Source organism: Numida meleagris, chromosome 1, assembly GCF_002078875.1.
Source record: "Numida meleagris isolate 19003 breed g44 Domestic line chromosome 1, NumMel1.0, whole genome shotgun sequence".
In the NCBI taxonomy this organism is placed as follows: domain Eukaryota; kingdom Metazoa; phylum Chordata; class Aves; order Galliformes; family Numididae; genus Numida; species Numida meleagris.
Genome location: NC_034409.1, coordinates 100,436,275 through 100,461,120, shown reverse-complemented (window position 1 = coordinate 100,461,120; position 24,846 = coordinate 100,436,275). Strand labels below are relative to the sequence as shown.

The 24,846-nt window shown below is 41.8% G+C and overlaps 3 protein-coding genes across 17 annotated transcripts in view; 1 reads left to right on the top strand and 2 right to left on the bottom strand.

Moving 5' to 3' along the window:
• The window catches only part of LOC110402021 (ATP synthase-coupling factor 6, mitochondrial-like), a 19,782-nt gene extending 12,528 nt beyond the window's left edge, over positions 1–7,254 (top strand). For all 4 annotated transcript variants that reach the window (XM_021403679.1, XM_021403670.1, XM_021403688.1 and 1 more), the window contains exon 4: positions 7,126–7,254. In XM_021403679.1, the coding sequence (XP_021259354.1) occupies positions 7,126–7,154 (29 nt within the window). In that variant the 3' untranslated portion in view covers positions 7,155–7,254. The remainder of the gene's footprint in view (positions 1–7,125) is intronic.
• Positions 26–5,107, bottom strand: LOC110402037 (ATP synthase-coupling factor 6, mitochondrial-like). 4 transcript variants are annotated; one of them, XM_021403713.1, is made up of 3 exons: positions 4,862–5,072; positions 4,548–4,736; positions 26–3,446 (listed from the first exon to the last, which is right to left on the bottom strand). In XM_021403713.1, exons 2-3 carry the CDS (start codon positions 4,715–4,717, stop codon positions 3,293–3,295), a joined length of 324 nt encoding a protein of 107 aa, XP_021259388.1. In that variant the 5' UTR covers positions 4,718–4,736; positions 4,862–5,072; the 3' UTR covers positions 26–3,292. The 4 variants fall into 4 exon arrangements, with proteins under 4 accessions (XP_021259388.1, XP_021259383.1, XP_021259374.1 ...); XM_021403708.1 differs by having other exon boundaries at positions 27–3,446; positions 4,952–5,107; XM_021403699.1 differs by having other exon boundaries at positions 27–3,446; positions 4,941–5,099.
• JAM2 (junctional adhesion molecule 2) overlaps positions 7,665–24,846 on the bottom strand; it is a 36,360-nt gene continuing 19,178 nt past the window's right edge. For 8 of the 9 annotated variants that reach the window (XM_021403604.1, XM_021403660.1, XM_021403650.1 and 5 more), the window contains 8 exons: positions 22,091–22,156; positions 18,337–18,450; positions 16,969–17,121; positions 14,854–15,059; positions 13,482–13,584; positions 10,433–10,540; positions 8,695–8,725; positions 7,665–8,371 (listed from right to left, as the gene is read on the bottom strand). In XM_021403604.1, the coding sequence (XP_021259279.1) occupies positions 8,320–8,371; positions 8,695–8,725; positions 10,433–10,540; positions 13,482–13,584; positions 14,854–15,059; positions 16,969–17,121; positions 18,337–18,450; positions 22,091–22,156 (833 nt within the window). In that variant the 3' untranslated portion in view covers positions 7,665–8,319. Of the gene's footprint in view, positions 8,372–8,694; positions 8,726–9,643; positions 9,660–10,432; positions 10,541–13,481; positions 13,585–14,853; positions 15,060–16,968; positions 17,122–18,336; positions 18,451–22,090; positions 22,157–24,846 lie in introns of all 9 variants that reach the window. The other variant, XM_021403603.1, reaches the window with a different exon arrangement.

Genomic DNA, 24,846 nt, shown 5'->3' with positions numbered 1-24,846 from the left:
TCAGGAGGAAATTTTTCACTCAGAGGGTGGTGACACACTGGAACAGGTTGCCCAAGGAGGCTGTGGATGCCCCGTCCCTGGAGGCATTCAAGGCCGGGCTGGATGTGGCTCTGGGCAGCCTGGTCTAGTGGCTGGCAACCTTGCCCAAGGCAGCAGGGTTGAAACTGGGTGATCTTTGAGGTCCTTTTCAACCCAGGCCATTCAATGATTCCATTCAGTAGCTTTAGTTTTAGTAGCAGTGGGGGCTACAGGTGTGGCAGCTCTGAGAAGAGCCCAAACATAGGTAAGAGCCAGCTCTGAAAGGGACCCACTGCTGACCAGAGCTAACCCATGAATGACACTGGGTGTGCCTCTGGGAGAGCAGATTTAAAAAAGGGAAAAACTGCTGTGCAACAGCAGCTGGGAGAGAAGAGTGAGACATGAGAGAGAAACCACCCTGCAGGCACCAAGGTCAGTGCAGAAGGAGGGCTGGGAGGCACTCCAGGCATACAGTAGAAGCTCCCTACAGCTCAGGAGAGGCCCATGGTGGAGCAGGATGTCCCTCTGCGGTCCATGGGTACCATTTGCAGCAGATCTCCATCTGCAGCCATGGAGGGGCCCACAGTGCAGCAGCTGATGAGGCCTGGAGGAGGAACAGTCCATGGAGAGCTCCCACAAGAGCAGCAGCCCCTAGAGAGGAGCCCACAGTGGAGCAGGACTGGGGGAGCTGCCACCTGTGGGGATCCGTGTGGAACAGTGTGGTCCTGAAGGGCAGGCCCTGTGGTACAGAACTGTGTAGGAGCAGCACTTGGAGAACTGCAGCCTGAGGGAAGCCCATGCAGGATCACTTTGGGAAGGACAGCATCCCGTGTGAAGGACCCATGTAGAACAGGGGCAGAGTGACCAGCAGCAGAGATGAAACATTATGGACTGACCACAGTCCTCATTCCCTGTTCATTTGTGCTGCTTGAGGGGAGGAGGTAGAAAAGGATGGACTGGGAAAGGTGTTTTTAGTTGGCTTTTAGTTCTCACTGCTCTAGTCTGCTAGTAACTGACAATAAATTACAGTCTGTTTTTGCACATGCACCGATTATAATTGGTGAGTGATCTCCCTTGTTCTTATCTCAACGCTCAAGCTCCCCTCCCCACAATCATATTTTTGTCCCATCCTTTTGAGGAGGGTGAGTGCAAGAGCAGTGTGGTGGTGCTGAGCTGCCCATTGGTTGTTACACCACCACAGCACCATTAAAGCATCGAATACACTTTGAAACAGGTCTTATCCACCTTGGAGTTCTGTATAATTAGCTTTAAGACAGACACGGCCCTTGGTAGCATTCTACCGCGATGCCTTTTGTCAACACCTGAGGTGGTAGAAAAGGCAGTTGAGAAACTGAAAAATTCAGTCAGAATATTAGTATGTGCTGGCCAGTATTTGCAACTTAGCTTTCATGCAAGAACTAGTAATCAAGCTCTTCTTTCCTGCTCATTAGCATCACATAGCTGATTAAGTGAATGGAGTGCACATTTTCAACTACACACAGCAAAAGATGATTTCCACACTGTAGAAACCATGAGGAATGAATTCCTGATGTCAGAAGTACAAACTCAGAAGAGCTGGGGCTTTTGACTGGTGAGCTAGTAATGCTTGTTCTCTTTGATACAAGAAGTCTGAAAGTTAAGACTCAGTTCATAGGAATCTTCACTTAGACAGAAGTATGAAGAATCTAGCCACAGTTCTGAAAACCTGTTGAACCTAGATTAAGGATAGGCAACAGTAGTAAAAGCACCAGGGTAAAATGGTGCCCACCCATGTGTCTGTTCTGGTCCTGTTGTCACACAAATTGTTTCAATGCAAAAAAACCCTAAACTTTAGTACTATTGTTTGACATATTGCATAGAAATAAAACTGAATATAAATAAACCATGCCCCCGAGCCACCGTAAATCCTCCTATAGAGATGCTTCATTTTATTTCTGCCAGTAAGAATTTGAGGCCAAATCCTTCCTTAATCCAACTGAAATACAACCAAAATATTTGAGGTGAGTTCCTGGTCTAAACTGCATTTCTAGTTAGCCTGACCAGAATGACAACACTGACTGTGGTGGATAAACTGTGGCTGGCTGGCAGATGCCCACCAAACTGCTTACTCCCTTCCTCCCCAACAGAAGAGGAGAAAATCATATTTAAAAGCTCACAGATCAAGTCAAAGAGAAAACTGCTTATGAATTACTACCCCATGCAAAACAGACTCAACTTGTGGAAGATTAATTTACTGCCAATGAAAATTTGAGTATTGATGAACGAACAACAAAACAAGAACACCTTCCCCAGAGATCTTGTCTTCCCAGACTCAGTGTCTCTCCTTTGTTTCCAATTAATCTGCATCTCTCTCTTTCTTCACTGACCTTGGTGTCAGCAGAATTGCTTTCTCTCACACCTTTTCCCCTCACTCCTTTCACAGCTGGTGCAGCTGTGAAAGTTTTTTTTACTGTTTATTGCCACTGCCATCCCAGCAGTGCTTCTGCTACCAAAACCTTGCCATATAACTCAAGTCATTGCTGAGTCCCAGCTACCAGCTGCTTCCAGCTTAGGAGAAAGACAATTTACTACCTCAACCTGACTTTAGATAAAGCTGCTCGTAAACAATGGAGACTTTGAGATGTACTTGTTTAAGGAAGCAAGAGAAACAACTAGATGAGCCTGTCATTAACAAAAGTTAAGTTTGCCCTTATGTCCTATGGAAGATAGAGTTGGTGCAGTCCCTTTGCATTCCACATGAATCAATCGAGCCAAGCATTCTTCTCATACTCAGTCTAGGTAATATAAAAAACATTGCAATACAAACCGAGAGCAGCTAAACACAAATCATCTCCAAATAACTGGAGAAAAAGTTTTAGTATAATTTAGTCATGATGTAATCATTAATAAGCTCCATGTTCATCTTCTGAAATCACTGACTTTCCAGATGAGTTTGTATATAAACTGCAGCTTGGACGATGCACACTGGTTACACACAATATACACACACCGGATATACACAGTGCTGACCTCTCTGGGAACATGAGAAAAATTAATAAAACAGGCCATTTTGCACTTTTCTTAGGGTCTGTGAAACTATTAATTAATTAAGGTTGTTAAGATAGCCTACTCTGACTGCAAGTCTGTTCAAATGTCAACGTAAGTTAAGTACACATCTTCACTGGAAAAGTAAGGTTACTCACTGAGGGCATCTTACATGAAACGAATGGTTCCAATGAAAAATAAAAGGGGATTAACTACAAAGGCCAGTTGGTGAGCGTGTCCTTGCTTCCAATCAGAAGTTCAGGGGCGTTGTTAACTCACCCTCAAATTTAAATTCTGGAAACTTGGTTAGATCTCCCTCTCCATACATCCGCTGAAGTCTAGCGAGCGATTCATTCATGTCTTTCTGAAACTCAGGGCCTACATCAACAGGCCCTCCAGCTTGCCTAAAAAACAAACAAGCAAACAAGTTCTGATAAACAGTTCAGTTCTGAAAGTTCATACAGACGTTCTACATTTTCATAGTAATTTCTGAACTACCATTTTGACAATCAACTAAAGCAAACAATTCTAAACATTTGCAAAAGTTGAGATACGACACGCCTTAAGGCCCACTTTACAATTAAAGATTCTCAGGGTAAAGAATAGGCTTTTTGCTGTGAATAATGAAATTCCAAGCTATAGAGGCAGGCTTTGGAGACACAAAACCACGCTGAGTACCTAGATTTCCAGGGCTCTGGAGTTTCACTTGTTCCAGGTGCGACTTCTTGACAAAACTGTGACTTGTACCTCTGCAATTTCTGAATTAGTGATCATGATTTTAATATTAAATAAGAAGAAAAAGAACAAGAAACAGAGCACGCTTAATTCAATTGGATTCACACAGGGATTCCTTGGGATACAAGTATAAATTAGTTAAGACAGTAACTCTGTAGATTAGTCATGCTCCATAGTGTGCTAAGTACCTTTTAACTCCTTAAGAAAAAAAAAATCAGGGTTTTTTTTTTGTTTGTTCGCTTTTTTTGTACATTTTCTATCAGATTCATAAGGGCAAGCCTTTACCTCGTGACGCTATCAGTAGGTGTTGCAGGAAAGCAAGAGTTCTCTTTCAGAACAGTCTCAGGACAGAATTAAACCCACTTTTTTTGTGAGCAAGCAAACTTGTTTCAGAACCAACAACGCACTAATATGGCAACTTTCTCTTAAACATGAGGAAAACCCCTCAATTTTCTATTCGCAACACTGCCAATGCCATCTCCATCTCAGAAGTTGTTTAAAGAGAAATGTGACAACAGATCGTTGTCTTCAGTCTCCCCGCATCAATACCAGAGAGGTAAGCTGGGAAGAACTACACCACCTGGGTGCCTCCTGAGGCCTCCCCTGCTCCCTGAGAGGTCAGCACCTACCACAGAGCTGCTTGGTGACACAGGAGCGCTCCTGAGGCACACAGAGACCTGGCCACAAAATGAATATATTTCAACATGCATCAAAAAATCAGCATTTTTCACCCCTCTACTATCTGCTTTCAGATAACTTAGTGTACTTACTTGCTTTTTGTGTCGTACTCCCTGATCTTGTCCAGGAAGAGCTTCTGAACCGGATCAAGCTCTTTTGCCTTATTAAAGGCAATGGCAGAGAAACCGATGTTTCTCCGCAAGTGAACGGAGACAGCGGAGCGAAAAAGAGAAGAAAGTCGCAGGATCTGATGCAGGATCATGTCGGCACCGATGTTTTACCTTAAAACAAACAAATAAAACGCGTCAACAACGACATCCTTCCCTAACGCAAGCCACCCCTCACCCAAACCAGCAGCCCGGAGCTGAAGGATAACCCCGACCCACCGGCGCGGAGCCGCAGTCACCTTGGGACGGCGCGCGGTGCGCATGCGCCAGGACCCGCCCTCCCGCGCGAGGCGCATGCTGGGGCGCCGCGGGGCCTACCTCCGTCTTACCCCGACCCCCGGGGCCGAACGCAGGTCTCGCGAGGGACAGCGTCCGGCTCCGACCAACCGCCCGCCGGGCTGGGAGAGAATAACAAACAAACGGCCGCCGGCCTGTCACCGCCGGAAGTAGGCGCTGCACTTCCGGGTGAGAGGAAAGGGCTCGGGGCGGGCGCCCCCCCCCCTCCCCCTAAGCTCTCGGATTGGCGCGCGCGGGGGCCGCCGGGAGCTGTAGTTCCCGCGGCTGCGCGGGGGGTGGCGGTGTCGGCGCGCCCTCCCCGCCCGGGCCCGCGCTGGGCCGCGCCGCCCAATCCCGAGCGCGCGACGGCCTCCGCGGGGCGGTGGTGGCGGCGGGAGCCGGCGGGGCTGCGAGGGCCGCGGGAGGAGGCGTGGGCCGCTCCGCTCGGGGCCGGCGCGAAAGGCGGCAGAGGTGGGTGAGCGCGGCGCGGCCTGGCGGCCCGGCCCGGCCCGTGTTTTGTTTCCGTTTCTCTCCGGCGCCGCGCGTCTCATTTCCGTTTCGGGTTCAAACAACGCCGCGGCGCCACGGGGAGGAGGGGGGAAGCGGGCGGGCCGCGGGGGAGAGAAGCGGGGCCGGCGGGGAGGAGCGGCACATGGCGGTCCTGGCGGCTCCCCGGGCGGGGCAGGGCCCGGCCGCAGTTGGGCGCGTAGCTGTGCGCGTAGTGGCGGGCCCGGCGCGGCCAGGCGGGCCTCCCGCTGGGTACGTCGGGGGGCACGGAGCCGGGCCCCATCCGGCCGAGCAGCCTCGCTGCAGCTTGCTTTAGCCGCAAGTACGGCTTTTGGCCGGCAGCGTGTGGGGGTATTTGGTATCCTTCTTAGTGCCTTGGTGTTCTTCCAGGCACGTGCTGCACGGCTACTTTTCCGTGCTTGGGTTTGTTTTCGAACTTGAGTCCCTTGGTAAGGCAGGAAAGCGTCTGAAAACTGTCGTGACTTTGCCCCTCATAGCATCTTTGTCTTAAATCCAAACTGGCTGGTAACTGACGAAAGGTTTTCTGCAAAGCCCAGACTGTCTCTGCCTTGCTGCTGAGTGCATGTGGCGTTACCAATGGAAATAGCGGTAGGGGTGACTGTACCAAGTGCTCCCTGAAACAGCTGAACCGTGGGGCCCTCTTGAGAGCAGCAATGTAGAATCACCAAGTTTGGAAAAGACCTCCAAGATCATCCAGTCCAACCAACCACCCATCAACAATATTTCCACGCTAAACCATGTCCCTTAATACAACATCTAAACGTTTCTTATGCAACCCCTTTTTTAGGTTTCACTCAATTTGTTATCCCAAGTGGCTGCCTCTGTTGAATCCCTAGCTGCTTCATGGGATCGATTGTGTGTATTTTACTTGTATTTCATCTATTGTATTTGTACTGTTTTAAGGCCACCACATTTACAGCATCACATGTGATTCTTCTGCTTAGCTGGGAGATTGTGAAATATAATTAAAACGAAATATCTTCATTGAGTTTTTTTCACTATTGCTTGGTGAGGTATATAAGCTCCTTGAACTGCCCTTGCTTCACAGTTACCTGGTGGGATGATGAGCACAAATTCTGTTTTCATAGAATCATAAAGTGGCCTGGGTTGAAAAGGACCTCAAAGATCACCCAGTTTCAACCCTGCTGCCTTGGGCAAGGTTGCCAGCCACTAGACCAGGCTGCCCAGAGCCACATCCAGCCCGGCCTTGAATGCCTCCAGGGACGGGGCATCCACAGCCTCCTTGGGCAACCTGTTCCAGTGTGTCACCACCCTCTGAGTGAAAAATTTCCTCCTGATATCCAACCTAAACCTCCCCTGTCTCAGATTAAAACCATTCCCCCTTGTCCTATCACTATCAACCCATGTAAACAGTCATTCCCCATCCTGTTTATACGCTCCCTTCAAGTACTGGAAGGCCACAATGAGGTCTCCCTGGAGCCTTCTCTTTTCCAAGCTAAACAAGCTCAGTTCCCTCAACCTTTCTTCATAGGAGAGGTGTTCCAGCCCTCTGATCATCTAGGTGGCCCTCCTGTGAACTTGTTCCAAGAGCTCTGCGTCTTTCTTGTGCTGGGGGCCCCAGGTCTGGAATAGCTTAATGTTTAGTTTTCTCTGAATATCAGATGAATTGTTGTGTTTTAGGCTGGAATAAGAAAAAGCTAACGTCTCTTGTCTCTCTGCTTCCTTCTTTCTCCTTTAGAGCCCAACTTTGAGGAGACTCCAAAGTGATTTCTTCATGTTGTCCTCCAAACAACAGCGTACATCCATGGAGTTGCTGAATATGGCATGACTTGTAACTTAATAAATGCAGTGTTTCAGTTTGATTTCAGAAGTGTGAACAAGTTCTTAAGGGCATGGGAATTCTAGTTAGTTCTGATTGTGAACTCCTTCATTTACTGAAGTACCTGAATAGCATATCTCACTGTTAACTGCTAAACTCCTTCGGTAAGCTATGATTCAGTGCTGAGAAGATAGAAAACTGAGTGATACATCTAAAAGAAGCTTAATTTTCCCGAGTTTGTGACATTTCAAGTTTCCGCAGGAATAATTCATAAAACAGTTCTAAATTTGTAGCAATGCCCAAGCAAGGTGATAGATCTTCATTGGCACAAATACTCTCATTTTACATCAGTGAACACGTAAATAACTGATGAAGTGATGCTCTTACAGGAGCAACTGAAACTTGTTACTGATGTTGTAGGGCTTAAACTTCACTAACAGAACTACTGACACAAACACTTCAGGTTCTGAGGAACTATTTATTTGTAATACTTCAACATTTAAGGTCCAGCTATTACTACTGTAGTTGTACTGGCATGATTTTTTTCATAATGCAAGTAACATATGCAATCTACAGAAAGAGGTGCTTCCTTGTAGAAGTGATGCTGTAGGCATTTTATATTACACAATAAAACAATGCTTGGGCCTCAATTACAAGCAGCTTTGTCCTGCCTGGGTAGTGAGTTTAAGTCCGTGCAACTACTTCTGCACTTCTAGATGGCTCTGTCAAACCTAATATAATGTTGAGGTATGAGTAAGAATGGAGTCAACATTACAGGAGAGTTTGAGCCCTTGACAATGGCGGAGGTCATCTGTGAAAGTTATTTGGATAGACTGTTCCCAGCTGCAAGAAAGAATCCTGTACTGCTGCATGTATACATCAACAAAATGAGAAGTCACACAAATTGACCAGTGTATTCCATTTAGTTGCATCTTTAAGTTAAGCAGTTTTGTGGTGGGTTAAAAGAAAGCAATCATACACAATGAAGTTGACTAGATCTAAACAGTAGCAATTTCTATTTTCAGTGCATAGTACATGGAAACAATATTTACAGAGTAGAGGTCAAAAAATCCCTTTGATATTTTTGTATAACAAGTAGTTGTTTGATGTCCCTCACAGAGGCTGAAATCTTCTAGATAACAAAGGACTTGGTATGCTTGAAATCCTAAATGAAACAAGCAAGGTGACATAAGTAATAGTTCAAGTATTTTAACCACATTAACAATTCATATTTGAGAAGAAACTCAGGCATGCAAACTGGAAAGGAGCGTGACTGATGCACTGTAAGTTTATTTATACTGCTACAAAAAATAGAAGTAATATTCTATTAAAAGATACAAGTACTAGTATCTGTTGAGCGCATCTGATGGACAAGGGCCTTCAGATTGCTCCTTCCCACTCAAAGCAGCCAGCTAGTTGGCCTCTTCTCTACGTACTAGATAACAAAATACAAGCTGAAAATGCACACACGCTATTAAATGTAAATACCTTTTCACTTGTAGATTGAGAGTTGGTCTTCCTGTTAATAGAAAAGGAAACGATATTAGGTTAAACGTGTTTGTTTTAGCCCTTTGAGAACTTTATTTATAAATGTGTTTGTTCTGATTTCTAGTAATCCTTAGGTTTTTTCCATCTTAGAAAGAAGTACAAAATCTGTAACAAATCCACTTAATGCTTTTAGACAGCTGTCATGATCTCATGAGCCACTGCCAAATTATCTTCCCTAGCTTGTCCCTCTAGGGCTTCCAGGTACACTTTATCTAATTTGCGAACAGTATAAGCAGCACAGTATGTTAAAGTAGAATTTTTCTTCAGTACATTGCTCCTCTATGTGCTGTTACCTAAAAGCACTCCAATCACCTTTTAAAGGCAAAGAGAAAAAAAAATGGAAGTGAGCCTCCAATAAAACATGATTTTAAGCCTTGTGTGGGAGCACTACAATAGATTTGAGGAATTCTGACCTGCTAAAAAGAATTAAGTACTGGCAAGTGCATTAAATAAATGCATATCAAAGGAGTAGACCAGATGACATTACAAAGCCTCTTTCAGTCATGTTTTTACAAAAGAGTTCCTGAAGTAATCTGCAGTTAGGGATCTGAGGACAGTTCAAGTTTGGTTCTGAGCATCTTTCACCCAGTTTGAGGAAGAAAAAAGAATGCCTCTAGCTGAGTCAGGGATGTAAAGCGTAACTACAAAAAAAAGAAAAGAAACAGACATATCTTTCCAATCTCTCACAGTAATAATAGCTGACTCATTTTTTGACCAGCACAATGTTTCTAAAGAGGAAATCTGTTGGCGTGCCAGATCAGGTTTATTTTAGTGTTCAAAGACGTCACTGTATGAGAGAAAGTCCTTAAACAAACATCACAGTTACTAAATCATGAGAATGTAAATGAAGTTTACTGTGACTTGGATAAAAAAAAATAAAGGTACTTACTGGGAAGAGCTTTCCTCTGGGAAAAAAAAAAAAAAGAAGAAAAAGCAAAATGAGCACAGGAGTAGTTTCCTTAAGCTTCTTTGAAATATTTACTCACAGCTTCAGTTGCTAAGTGAAATTTCTCTTTTCAGCATAGTGTTTGAACAGAAAAAGATGAGGTGGCTTTCAGAGGTAATTCAAACTCTAAGTGAACAGGGATGCTAACATCAGCTCTGTTACTTTCGGGCAGTGGTCTTTCTCAGACTGACATTTGTGATCCCTTATTGCTGTGCTGAACTGTACAGGCACTGACAGAAATGCTATGGAGAGGTAGATTGCTTGGGCTCGAGGTTTTTCCAGGTTATCCTCAGAATTGTTTCACTGTGTGCACTTTCACCACGAACCAGAAGAGGGAGCAAGTAAGCTAGTTCCCCTTCATCAGAATTCTGGTGCTCCAAAAAAACACTGTATAGATTACAAGTAACCTTGTGCATCTTGTTTTTGCAGTATCTTTCTTTCCTGTCCCCTCTCAAGACTACAGCAGAAACTCTAGAAACCAGGTTTCTGCTTGCTGCTTTTCCTAGATTACTGCCTGCTAGCCTTATGCAACTATACAGACACCAGCATTTCATTCTTAAAGTATCTTCTGCAGTAGAAAGCTGAATAAAAATGCACAGTGAAGTTCCTGTTGTAACACTCTTTAGCTATAGTATCATGGAATTAAAGTGTGAGAAGTACATGTTATGGTCAGCAGAAATATAGCTTTTTTTTTTTTTTTTTTAAAAAAAAGAGTGATTTTACTGTACTTACTTGTAAAATACCCTTTTTTTTGAGCATAAAATACTCCAAGGCCACATAGTGCCATTACCAGAGCCACAATTACTACAGCAGCAATGATACCGCTTACATTAAGGTCATCTGTAATTATAAAAGATAAATACAACATTTTAAATTTCAAAAACATCCACTGGATGGATTTTTCCCCCTAATTAGAATCATAGAATCATAGAATTAGCTAGGTTGGAAAAGACCTACAAGATCACCAAGTCCAACCATCCGCCTACCAACAATAATCCCACTAAACCATGTCTCTCAACACAACATCTAAACGTTTCTTGAACACCTCCAGGGACAGTGACTCCACCACCTCCCTGGGCAGCCCATTCCAGCGCCTGACCACTCTTTCAGAAAAGTAGTATTTCCTAATGTCCAGCCTAAATCTCCCCTGGCGCAACTTGAGGCCATTCCCCCTTGTCCTGTCACTAGTTACAAGAGAGAAGAGGCCGACCCCCAGCTCACTACAACCTCCCTTCAGGTATTATAGAGAGCAATAAGGTCTCCCCTCAGCCTCCTCTTCTCCAGACTGAACAATCCCAGCTGCCTCAGCCACTCCTCATAAGGCCTGTGCTCCAGACCCCTCACCAGCTTCGTCACCCTCCTCTGAACACGCTCCAGGGCCTCAATGTCTTTCTTGCAGTGAGGGGCCCAAAACTGGACACAGTATGCGAGATGGGGCCTCACCAGGGCTGAGTACAGAGGGAGAATGACTTCCCTACTCCTACTGGCAACACTGTTCCTGATACAAGCCAGGATGCCATTGGCCTTCTTGGCCACCTGGGCACACTGCTGGCTCATGCTCAGCCCAGCATCGACTAATACCCCCAGGTCCGTTTCCTCCACACAGCTTTCCAGCCACTCTGCCCCAAGCCTGTAGCATTGCCTGGGGTTGTTGTGGCTGAAGTGCAGGACCCGGCACTTGGTCTTGTTGAACCTCATCCCGTTGGCTTCAGCCCAGAGATCCAGCCTGTCCAGATCTCTCTGCAGGGCCTCTCTACCCCCAGGCAGATCGACACTTCCTGCCAGCTTGGTGTCGTCTGCAAACTTCCTGAGGGTGCTCTCTATGCCCTCATCCAGGTCATCAATAAAGATATTGAAGAGGACAGGCCCCAGCACCAACCCCTGGGGAACACCACTCATGACCGGTCGCCAGCTGGATTTCACTCCATTCACGATTACTCTCTGGGCTCGGCCCTCCAGCCAGCTCCTTACCCAGCAAGGAGTGTACCTGTCCAAGCCACGGGCTGCCAGTTTCTCCAGGAGGCATCCTGTGGCTTACTACAAGTACCTTTTGTATTTATGAGTGGACTTTGGCCTCAGCTTTATAAATCAGTACCTAGCACACAAATGTGGATAAACTGTCCGAAAGGATTACTATATCACAGCCACGTTAACAGGAGTGCTTGATACACTTCAAATCCTTCCTCTGAGTCAAAAGGTAAGGAAAGAATTAGAGTGGTCAAGGGATACAAACTCCTTGTTCTATCCATACACTATATGTATTATTCAGGCTGTATGTCTTTTAAGGATTCAAGGTATATTCCCTTGGTCTGTTTAAAGAACTGTTAGTTTGCCTAAAATAACTGAAGCAGCTGATGACTGTCACATCTGTCATGAAGAACTCTTCTGGCAGGTTATTTAAAATTGGATTTTTTAAAATTACTTTTAAACAGCAAGGCCTTTAAAATTCAACACATTAAATGGAAAAAAAAAAAGGAGACTGGATGTCTAAAATTAATTTTTCACTGGGCTACTGAAATCCAGCCATTTTTATTTCGAAGATGACAACCTATGCCCATTTCCTCATAAAATTCCTATTTCCTGATTAAATCCCTACATGCTTTGGGTAATAATCCACTTTGGGATAAAACAAAGCCATCAACAAGCAGAAACATTTTTTTTTTTTTTTTTTTTTTTTTTTTTTTTTTTTTTTTTTTTTTTTTGTTATTTGCTCTATTTTTGTTATGTGACCAATTACTTATTTGGATCCTGACTTCAAAACATGAATACACAGATATGAATTTTACCTTACCAATTTTTGCTGTCAACCAGTGCGCAATTCACTTGGGTGGGTATTTCCATATCTGAGGAAATCTACCTTGGTAGCTCATAGAATACTTAATTATAATCAACTAGGAATGCATTAAAAGCTTTAATATAGAGATTTTCAACTAAATTATAAGAGAGAACCAAGTAACTGCTTTATGGAATACTTTAATAGGAAAGCTTCTATGCAGGATTTGTTAGGATCTTCTAGAAACACTATGGATCTCTTCACCATTATTTTCCTATCAAATCTCTTAGAGCTAATTTAATATTTAGAAAAAACATTTGTAGATTTTAGGTTATTATATTTTCTTCCCTTCTGATATTTGCTAAATTACTATATTAGCTAACCACTATTACAAGTATGCAGTACAAGCAGTAAAAGAAAAGGCAGCAGGATTATTGATGCTGTTTTTTCTTTTCTTTTGAAGATACACTGACTCTTTTCAGTGTTGCTCTGGTAAGTATGAACAAGTTATTTTCAGAATAAATTCTGATCTGTTACACTATGATCTCACACGAATGCATCTCAAAATCTTGGGATGGCATTAGTTAACAAACAAACAAACAAACAACCCATAAAAATACACAGACAAACTAACAGTGGACTGGTACATTATGCTGTACAACATCCATAAAAGCATTCTGAAGCACTGAGGACCTCAGATGGACACTGGTTCTGTGACATTCAGTGCTGAGCAACATTAAGAGCTGGATACTGCAATAACTTTAAAGTACCCAACTAACTGCTTTTCTGTAAAATACAGTGAGACACACACACACAAGGAATGCTTTCAGCAGCCACCTTAACTACATATAAGGTGCTCTAGTATATCGGTATTATTCCTCCTCTGTAATACTATAATCAAGTAAAAAGGCTGTAATTCAATCTGGTCTTAGTTTCTCAACTGTATCACACAATGAAATCAGTTCAGATGCAAGACTGTTTTCTGCCCCTTTTTATTCTGACACATACCAACTTGCATTCGCTTCATGGAGCATTTCTGAGGTAATCCAATCCCATTTGAGGCTACACAGAAATACTCTCCGGTGTCATTCTTTGAAACAGTGTTAAATATCTGTTAAGACAAAGTCCAAAACCATTATCAGAATGGAAAACAAATGAACAAAAAACCAAAATTTCCTGCAGTATATTAATTTTGACATGTCAACACATATTTTTTTCCTCAAAAAATCTGACAGAAAGTGAGAACTTGTGCTCTCATGTTCACCTCGATCTGTTCCCTACCCATATCCCTAGACCTTAACTTCAGCTACTCGTACGTGAGGGTCTTTTAGAAAGGCATTTTTACTAGATGGCGCACACAAAACGTAGTACAGAAGATATATCCCAAGGATTTTTTTTTCCAGAAGTGTTGCTTTCTCTATTATTCTAATGGAGAAATGCTGAACTGCATTATTTATGAAATACTTCTGATGTAATGATTACAGTGAGAAAGCAAAAAAGGGACGCTGACCTCATATCAGCTTCTGTGTTTCTCTGTATTTATTTTTATAATTAGATTTGTTAAATGTTCTCCCTTTAATATATCCTATACATTAAAACTATGACTTTAAAGAAGAGGTTAATGTTTTTGAGTAGTTCACAGTATGCCGAAACATCTACAGCACCTCCAAATGGTAAGGCACATTTTGGTTTCCAAATGTAATCATTTCCAAGAGTAGCGTGTCCCTAAAATGACTCTTCTTCTAAAAATAAATAAATAAAGAAAAATCTCAGCTTACAATGCATGGTAAGTAGTATATGATTTTCTTTCTCTTTAGAAGGACCAGCTCTAGTGCTTGGCAGGGGGAGAAGGGGCTGAGAAAAAGATGGCCAGTTCTCACAGGGAACATAACAGAAAACACATTAAGCTGACTTAAAGCCACTACTCACTCCCACTGACAGTACAAGTACAGGACTGGGACCTTTAAATGCCATTGGACTGCAGAGGTTCTGGACTGCCCTTGGTGCCGCATTTCCCACTGAAGTGTGTGAAGTTGCTGTTTTAGATTTTAAGGCGCTATCAAATATAACTGTCAACACTCTGAGAGATCATTCTCACCTGGAGCTGGCTGTCTAACCAACAAGGTGAAATTTGTCATTTATTCACTGGATTCTGATCATTTATAATTACTACAGCCTTATAAATCACTCCGTTAGCCTACTACACTCGACCTCTATGGTTTGTCATTGGTCTGAGGCAGAAACTGTACCCAATAAATTTGTTATCACATTTCAGCATGACATTGATCTCTGAGAAAGACCTTGTGCCTTGGATTAAAGCCACTGTACAGAAATTTGGTTTTCTTCACAGTTGCTTATTACAGTTGGTTATTACACTTACCAGAGTGCCAGACTTTTTATTCATGGTGTAAGTTATGTTGGCTGTTCTAGCACTGCCTGTTCCTGTCTTTTCCAGTAAGGCAACGCCGTTCTTGTACCACTGGTACTCAGACGGAGGAGACCCCTCAGCTTCCTTACAGCTCAGCTCCACTACTGTTCCCGTCATTGCAGAGTTGGGTACCACGCATATTGGGGTAGAGGGAGGAACTGGAAAACAAAATTGTACTTGTTAGACAATACTGATAAGACTGTGTATCTCACAACAGTTTGACAGTTACTGAGGAAGTGAACACTTGTGTACATGTTTAACAACTACCACATTAACAAACAGGGGCTCTGGAGACAGAGTGGATGGCAGAGTTCTGCCACCAAAGAGCACTGTAAAGTCTGTAAGCTGCCAAAAACAGCAAAGGCAGAGGTTTGCTCCTAGGCTCCCTCACCACATGCTGCGTTATCTATACACATTCGTCCAAACTCTTGGTATCTTGTTCCACCCCATTTACTCTGTGGGGCCTCTTGCTGCCAGACACAGGAGGGATGTCTCAGGGAATCTGGAGTCCAGGAATTTTGTTTTCCCTCTCTCGTATTTAAAAACAAAAGTGAGAAAAAGTAAAAAGATTTTTGTTTTGTTTCTACTGTTTTTTGAAACACAGTTGTCAGAAAGAATGACCAAGACTAGCCATCATCACAGCCAATGTGTGAATCTCAGGTAGAATATGAAAAGCAATTGACTACTAATTTCAGTTTAAATTAAAAAAATAAAAGCAAACAACAACAACAACAACAACAACAAAACAAACAAGAAAAAAAATATTCCTCCCCCAGTCAAGTACTTTTTTTAGTATTCTTCTTCTACAGTTCTCTGAGCAGGGAGAATTAGTGTGGAAAGAGTTCTAACTTTCCTTAGATATTGCTGGAGTATCAAGACAAACTGCTGTCAGGTTCTGCATCTGTGCATCACAGACACAGGACAACTCAGGTCCCTCTGTCATTAATATGAAGATCTTTTTTCCAATTTTCATTGTGTCAACAGAAAAGGAACTTGATTATCTTTTTTCTTTTTTGGTTCCCTGAAACTATCCAGATGAAAACTAAAGGTGAAGAGGAACATAAGGTATATGACAACTATTCATAATTTTTCCTTGCCCGACTTTAAAATAGAAAGCAAAAATTCTAAAAACAACACAAAAAACCCACACTGAACTTCCATATACTTTCAAAACATTTCTGCACGAGACATACAATCACCCACCACTCTCTTCAGATTCCAAGATTTCAATTTTAAATGAAGAAGCTACACTTAAATCTGTTGAGAGAGTGGAAGAGAGAAGGAAAAAGTGATATTACCTCATTGTTGGAACGATGCCGAAGTTTGTGAACTTTTTATCTTTTATGAAGAACTTTGAGACTTTATTTTTAATTTCAAAAGATCAATTAATTTTGTATTGAAAAAAAAACAGGAACTTCTTTCCTCTGCATGCAGAAAGCAAAAGTAAACTATCTACCACTCGTTGATTGGGAAAAAGTAGGAGGAACAGTGGAAAATAATGGACTCAATATTCATTTTTCCATCCTTTCCCCAACTGGGAAAAAAAAAACTTGAAGAATAATAAAAAACAACATTTGTCCTATAAATAAAGTCCACAGATTGCTACCTGGCATTATGCAGGCACTGCAGCAGTTTCTCCTTCCAAAAACAGGAGGAGACTGTAGTACATTACAGTGAACTGCTGCTTTGGAATATTTGATAAGTGTTGACAGATGCTGACTTTCCAGTGTCAAACAGGATCAGATTCTCAGCCACTGAGTAATTTCAGTTTTAGTAGAAACGGACTTTTCATCATCTCATTGATCAGCATACTTGTTAATTTTTGACAATGAAAACACACATTCATATCAATAAAGAAATAAGTTATGTTACTTTCTGATGCAAGTGTGCATTTCTTTGAACAACATTGTAGAATGTGAATGTATGCAAGAACACATGTTTATTACCCATCCCAAGAAAGATCCAAAATTCCAACAGCCACATGCTACATGGACAATCATACACTCAACATCCTTTGCCATAATTCAATTTATTTACAGAAATCTTAGTTATAAAGTTTCTTTGTACCCAATACTGTGAGAGTAATAGTAGCCTCTCCCAGGCGTTGCCCCTCTTCACTCTTTGCACTGATTTCACAGCGGTAGGTCCCAGAATCCTTTCTAGTCACATTTCTAATACGGATTCCTGTATTCAGCATCTCTGCTCGGTCTTTAAGATCACCTTTAAGAGAGAACAGACATAGTGGTTTCTGCTCATCGCTTACAGATAATATGTTTCTTATTGACTTGTTCTGAAATCTCACACAAGTTATGATCTATCGCTCATTTATGCAGTCCTAGAAATCTATCACCAAGGAGCGATAGGTAATCCTCTTCTCAAGACAGTAAGAACCTTCCACAAACTTTTCCATTTAGTCCCCCCCAAAAAAAAAAAAAAAAAAAAAAAAAGAAAACCACTTCAAAACCCATCATACAATTTCTAGTTGGAAGATAGAATAATTTTTTCTTCTGTGGACATTTCAAGAAAGCATGTATAGCAGTAGTCATATGACCAGAAAAAGAAAAGACTGTTTTCCACTTGGAGAGATGGCAATCACTGACTGACTGCTCTTACAGAAAGGATTCTGAATGAGTCTACAGCAAACCATTTGACATTTTAACTTAGCAAGAAAAAAAATAGGGATTAGCAAAGATACGGCCATCAGTTTTCTTACAATGAGCTTTTCATCATTCGACAGCTTGTTATGAAATTAAACTTGCACAAACGGAGCAAGGAGTTCTAGTGTCTTTGTAACTGAAACTGAAACGTATGCAGGGAAAAAAAAAATTTCATCAATGAGACCAGCGCATCTTGCAAGCTCTATAAAGCTCTATGTGGCCTTATTTTACTTCTCAAGTTTTACTTGTCACGTACAAGGTACCAGAGGCCCATGGTTTCTTCCACAGATAAAGATGAGGTAAATCTTCTAAACGAAGTATAAACAGAAATTCTACTTTTAAAAAAGAGTACAAATAATTTAAAATGTACTGCTGACTTTATATTTTATGTATATAAACATTGTTGCATTATTCATATCTAAGCCCCTAGCTCTCCAGGAGGCTTCTGAAACCTCTGTGTTGGATAGGAGTGCAGAGCTTTCAACAGTTTTTTGCATTTGTGTTTGAATGTAATTTCATTTTTTAAAAACCTCAAGGAACACGCACTGTCAATTTTCTCAGTCTCCAGTTTTGTTATATTTAACTTCTTTAGAAACATAACTAAGTGTTGAGAATTTTCTGAAGAAAAGCTGTTCTTTTTTTCCCTGAGAAAGCATTCTTTTCCTCAAAAGGACAAAAGTCAAGAGCATCCTCTTTCAGTCATTTTCCTAATGTTATTCTCGAGGAGAGTTGACAACTGTGCATATTAAACCAGTAGTCTAAGCTTGTAGTACTGTACCTGTAAATTCACCACTGTAGTAGACAAATGAAACTTCTTGGGATTGGATTTTCTTCCATTCTATTCTTAGACTCATCCCTTTTGAAAATTTGTGCTTGCAACTAAGAATAGCCTCTAGAGAGGGAAAACAAACAAAAACAAAGACAAAAGAACAACGAGCAAAAGACAAAGTTAGAACTTTCAGCATTGCATGTGGTACACATTCAGGTTCCATGACATTAACATTCTCCTTTAAAAGAGCTTGAGCAGTCAGCAAGGGCCGGATCTATTTCAAATGATGTCATCAGACCTTCTCCAGATTTACACAAGTACAAAGGAGAAACAGAAACTAGTAATTCCCCCATAATTCAGTGGCCTTGGGATCAAACTTCAGATGTTGGATGAGCAGAGATTTCGTACTACTACCCTCATTTTATGTTTCAATATTTTTGTCAGTGAACAAACACCATTAAAAGGACTCTCATCCAGTTATTATCTGTATCGTGAACTTCCACTCTGAATTCATTATCAGTAGTTTACCTGTAACAATTCAAATGAAAAACACACTAGTAAGATGGTTAAGCATTCTAAATAACTTAAATATTTAGTTAGAATTTCATGTTGGTTATTTTAAGGGTATGTGGAAGATGAGCATATGCTTCGTTAAGATTATTCAGTCAAGGACCTTTTCAGTGCAAAGGTAATAGTAATATGAGGGTAGCAACAAACTGAAACAAGCAAATTGGTAAGTAGGAAGCCCAGGGTTGGGACAAGGGAAGCAGGTAGGCCAAAAGCTGTGACAGTACTCAGGAGATCCATGAATGTGTATGTGCGCTTATGGAACCTAGAGTGTTGTATGAGCACTTTCACCAGTGAACTCCACTCTCCAAAGAGAAGGAAAAAGGCTTAGTTGTCTGCACTTCACCTCAACAGTATTACACGTAGGCGCAGCTGAAGGCAGTTCTTTATCTTTCCTGGTTTGCACATGCATCTCTGGGTTGCACACCGAGCCTTGCTACTGATTTAATCTGCAAATGGGAAAGCAGCACATGTATCCCTCAGACTGGGACGAAGACCCCCAGGACTCCAGATACATCGAGCTGGGCTCCGGCAGCCAGGCAGCAAGAGTCTCCTACTTTTCTTGAGTAAAAGAGGTTCAAACAACTGTTCACATTTCTGCCTGTCCACTCAAGTTTCCCTTATGTACAGTAGGCACCCCCAAATATTACACAGAGGCTGAGATTTCAAGAATTACTGCTTTTTACAATAGTTGCCATAACTGGGTAGGAAGCTGAACAAAATTAGTGTTTCTTATGAGGAAGAGGTCAACTGTTATTTTTTATTCCCTTGCAGCATGGCAGGAGCATATGCCACCTCTAATATGCAGCCTGCATCATAATAATTTTGGTCTCTGGTCAAGCCTATAGATATGATGGGGAAACTAAAGAGGGAGAGAAGGCATGACAAGCTGCACAGGACAGTTATCTGGGCAAACTCAGCATTTAAGTAGTTTCATGTCTGTGGAACAGCATGCTGGAAAATATTTTCTTCCCTCCAGTAAATAACTTTTAAATATTAATAACTGTTGTCTGGATTCTTTCCGCTGATACTGTCTCCAACCACACATCTGACTGTCTCTGAATCTATTAATAAGTGAAATTTTACAGATGCAGGTGTTTACAGGAGCAAACACCTACTGATAAAATGTACAACCAATCTGCATTAACCAGCATCTTCATTTCTAATCTCAGCAAAAAAAGCTGCAGGGTGATTAAGAGGTACTAACAGATCTGTCCATTGACCCTTTAGACTTGCATACATTTCCAACCCACTAGTTTTATGTGTTTATTGCCCTCTTTCTATGTTTTAATAAAAAACATTTTTTAAAGGTAAAACTCGTTACTTACATACATAACTACATTATATAATTTTATATGCGGCCCAAGACCGTTACTCTTCACTCAGTGCAGCCCAGACAAGCCAAAAGGTTGGACATCCACGCTTAGAGTTTCAATTCCCAGGTCTCTCATGCGAAGAAACAAAAAGCTTCAAAGGGGTCAGGATGGTAGACCTAGGGATCTCTCATGGGGAAATAATGTCCACACTTGAAAGAAAAAATGAGACAAGAGGGCATTATTTGCCAGAAGCATGCTACACACGCACTGGCTCCTTCCAAAAACATGCCGTGCACTCAGGAAGCCTGAGGTTCCTGACTTCAGGTTGAGTAGCTGGGTGGAGGCTTCCTGAATCTTAAGATTTGCTGAAGTTTCCTTTCCATTTTGTTTTTGTATCCTTCTAACAAAGAAAAGCCATCATTCAAGCTCAGTTTTCTTTTGCTACTGACCTTGTGACAGCCGGCTGGTCCCATGAGCTGCCCTATATTGGCTGAGCTGTCTGCATCAGCTGAAGTGTTCTCAGCTTAACAAGTCACCTCTGTCTTGAAAGAGCTGCCCTTGTCTCATGTGCCACATTTTTTTTTTCTTTTCAGAAAAGCCCAGAATAAATACCCTTCCACTAATCTTATCCAGAGAAAAGGTACAGAAAGGGAGCAAAGGAATACACACAGAACAGAGAAAACATATAAAAGCCTTCCTTACTTATAGTTCTCTTCTCCTGCTTTTTCCCATACTAACAGAATCAGTGAGAGGAATTTTCCAGAAATGATCTACTTGGTTTTCATTAAGATAGACCCACAAGAAGCTGTTCATCAGCAGAGGCTCAATCAGCCTGGTAAGAAACGTCAGGGATCCTGGAGAGGTCTGAACAACATTGTCTTTGGATTCGTGTCTGGTCTGGTACAATTATTTGATTAGCCCTCCTCTACAGTAATAGGAATTGGAAGGGAAAAGAAAAACATTTCACATCAGCTGCATTTGGATTAACAGCTAAGTCTATCTGCTCCTACATTCCCTTAGTGCAAAAAAGTAAAAGTTATGCTCATTTCTATGTTAAACTGATCTCACTCTCATACAGATACCACAATAACAAAGTAAAAGCCATGCATATGGGTAGAGAGCTGACAGCTTCAGAGACCATTCAAATATTTCATCATTACCTCATAGATGAATAAAGCCTCAGCAAAAAAACTCTTTCAATTCTGAAATTCCCATCTCTCTGCATTCCAGCCAAGCACAATGAAACAACAACAAAAATCCACATAAGCCACATACCTCACATACTTACACACTACTAGGACCTCTTTCCCATCTATCCAGCAAACATCAGGTTTTCTTTCCTGCCTCCTTGACTTCCAATAATCAGCTACGGAAGTTATTATCCAGCCACGATAAAAGCCATGATAAAAAGTATTATATTTAAGACAGCCATTAAAGTTACTGGCATATTAAAAATAGTCAGTAAGGTATAGCTAGTGCCAGCAGAGAGAAAATAATGGTAAATCAGCTAACTCCTCACATCTCCATTTAAAAAGATTAATGCTTTTCTTATCCATCAGTTCATAGCACTTTATGTGGAAGGAAACAAGACCAACATTACAGAGTGCGCTATCAGGACTGAAAAACAAGTTACAAGAACCACAGAACAGTGAGGTTGAACTACAGGTGAGGTTGAAAAGGACCTCTGGAGAGCACTTAGTCCAACTCCGCAAGAAACTGAAAATGGAGACAAAACTAAGATTACAAGAGCAGCCAACAAAGAGAGCAGCATCAAGACCACCACCCCTCCGCCCCCAAGGAAAAAGGAAGACAGTCTTAACTGCACAGCTTGCATATATTTATTACATATATTTTTAATCAGAGCAATGTACATACTATACCTTTAAACTCCTCTGCTTTTACATTTTTATTATCTGTTTCAATAGAAATTCCAGTCACCTTATGACCTGCAAGACGACAGAAAAAAAAAACAGTTCAGCAATAAACACTTGTACTTTTCATTAGTGTTTCAGCAGTTTTTGAGTCTTCCTTACACAGTACAGGTTGGATACTGTCTGCTAAGCACTTGACTAAGATTTAGAGTGTGGCTGGCCACATGAGTAGCTTTGAACAATTCATATTTTCCTATGACCTGGCATCTGTAAAAAATGTAGTAATATTTCCCTTTAACAATACCATAAGAAATTCAATATAAACAGTAGGTGTTGTTTTATACTGGGGAACGTCTCAGTCTGTTTTTAATTCAGGTGACTTGTATTAACCTGTGAGTGTATTTTCCTTTGTATTTCTGTTATATAGTAGGTTTCTTTCCTGAATACCACATACTGCTTCTCCAGGATAACATACGTGCAGTAACTGGCAAGAAACTCAAGCAAGTACTCCAGTCTGCATTCCCTCATGATTCAGGGGTATTATGGCAGGAACAACTTAAGAACAACTAAATACATTTCTTTACACCAGTTTTTGTTAATATTTATTTCAAAAGCATCTCAAGTTCCAGAGGGTTTAGACAAGTTTTCAAGACAGTATGAACATTCATCTCACACTCAAATTTCCTACGTCCACATCTGCCACCAAACAATTGCTACAGTGAGTATAAAGAAGTGATTTGAGGCTGGACTTGATGATCTTGAAGGTCTTTTCCAACCTGAGCAACTCTAGAATTCTATGATTCTATGAGTACAACTCCCCATCACAAGTATTTAGACATATGGCTTATTGAAAATAGAAGTGTAATCTTATTTTGAGTGATAAAAACTAGTCCAGCTTGAGCTACTATTTGCCTCTTGCACACACAGACCTCCTTTGTTCAAGAACTTCCCATCTCTCATTGGGCATATCTAGGGTACCCAGTGTTGTTCTGAAGACATGAACAGATCAAGAATCCTTTGCTTCTTATTGTTTTCTTTTGGTTGTTCATTACTTCTGTCAAAGTGTGTTCATCATTTATCATTTCACTGAGTCTATCTGGCTTTCAGCTATGAGTACTCACAGCCCTGAGTTAGGATGCCATTTTCTTTATACAAAGATACCATAAATGAATCATCACTTGGTTTTCTTCTCAAGATCATTCCTTGTTGTTCAAGCCTGGCACTACATACTCCATTCTCCATCTAAAATGCTCCTGTGTCTCCTTCTCCATAATTGCCTAGTACTTCTCTAATTTCCTTTAAAAATACAAATTGTGGTATATGAGTATCCTTAACCATTGTGGCTGTGAGTCATAAAGCAGTTAGAATTCGAGTCCAGTCCACTACAGCAGAGGTTCAGTTGCTCATTCCCAGTATCCTGTCGAGGTGGGTTGACCTTGGCTTGCTGCCTGTCACCTACCCAGCCAGTCTCACTACACCTCCTCAACAGGACAAGGGAGCAAAGTAAGATGAAAATGCTTGTAGGCGGAGAAAGAGGGAGATTGCTCACCAATTACTATCATAGGCAAAACAGACTTGACTGGGGAAAACTAATTTAAGTTATTGACTGAATGGTGCAAAGAGGACAGAGAATGAGGTCTGCAGTCAGTCGTAACAGCTCCTCTCTGACAGTCCTTCCTCTGCACACTTTTGCTCAGCTCCAGTCCAAGCCTTTCCCATGGGCTGCAGCTTACTTCAGGGAACATCCACCTGATCCAACCAAGGGCTCTCTAGGGCTTCAGGGGCAACTATGCTCGGGCACCAGCAGCCCCTCCTTCTCTCTGCTGGGTGCCTGCAGGGCTGATTCCTGACCCTGCTCCCCTCAACCCTCCCTGCTGTGTGCTGTGTGCCTCCCCTTCCCCAGGCTGTCCCTGAGGTGCCTCAGGGTGGCTGCTGGGCCCAGCTATGTGTCCGGCACAGGTCAGCCCAGGCCTTGCCACACACAGCAGTCCCACAGCCTCCTAACTGCACCTCAACACCTGTACCCTGGCACACCTGCACTACTACTCAGAGCTGCTGCTTTCTAGGTACCTCACTGCCTCTCCCTCCCCATCCAAATATATGGCCAACATTTCTTGTTTCTCAGAGAATACAGCTTCACACTTGGCAACGTAAAGTGAATTTTCGCATCTGCAGATTAACAAAAGATCCAAATTCATGTGCAACTCTCCTGTCCTCAATATGTCTTAATAACCCTTGTGTCACCCCAGAATAGTTATGGCAGAAGTTTATAATATGAAAGTAAATACAAAGTGAAGATTGCAATTCACGCAATGCCTTTTATGTTCCCTCAGATTACAGAAATAGCAAAAATATTTCCATTACAAATTATGCTTGCAAATTTTTCCACTCCATCAAGAAAGGAAACTTTCTTGTTGGACTTTTAGAAAAGTAAAACAGAACAAACTGCTGAAAAAGCCCTGAGGAGAGCAGAAGAGGGGACCTCTCTTCTTCCCCAGCACCTCCCCAGGTAACAGCTGCCCCTGCACCTACACACACTGCCCATCTCTCTGATTTTGTCTAAGCTTGGCCTAAAATAAAGGCTGAAATAATTCTCCTTTACATCTATTAAGCCCTATCTAGATTTATGGAAATAAAATTACCTTTTATCCAAACTGTGCTGTTTCTAAACGGTTTAAAAAAAAAAAGCGTCCTATAAGCCAGCATGTAACAAACTCAGTACGCTATCTACTGAAACAACATCTTCCTTCACATTTTCATGGTAG

What these genes read in the sequence shown, in the direction of transcription:
- LOC110402037 (XM_021403708.1), bottom strand. Translation starts at nt 4,717, where the DNA reads ATGATCCTGCATCAGATCCTGCGACTTTCTTCTCTTTTTCGCTCCGCT. An exon ending in GAGTACGACACAAAAAGCAA is followed by an intron (nt 3,447 to 4,547) that starts GTAAGTACACTA and finishes TTTGTTTTTTAG; the next exon opens with GCAAGCTGGAGGGCCTGTTG.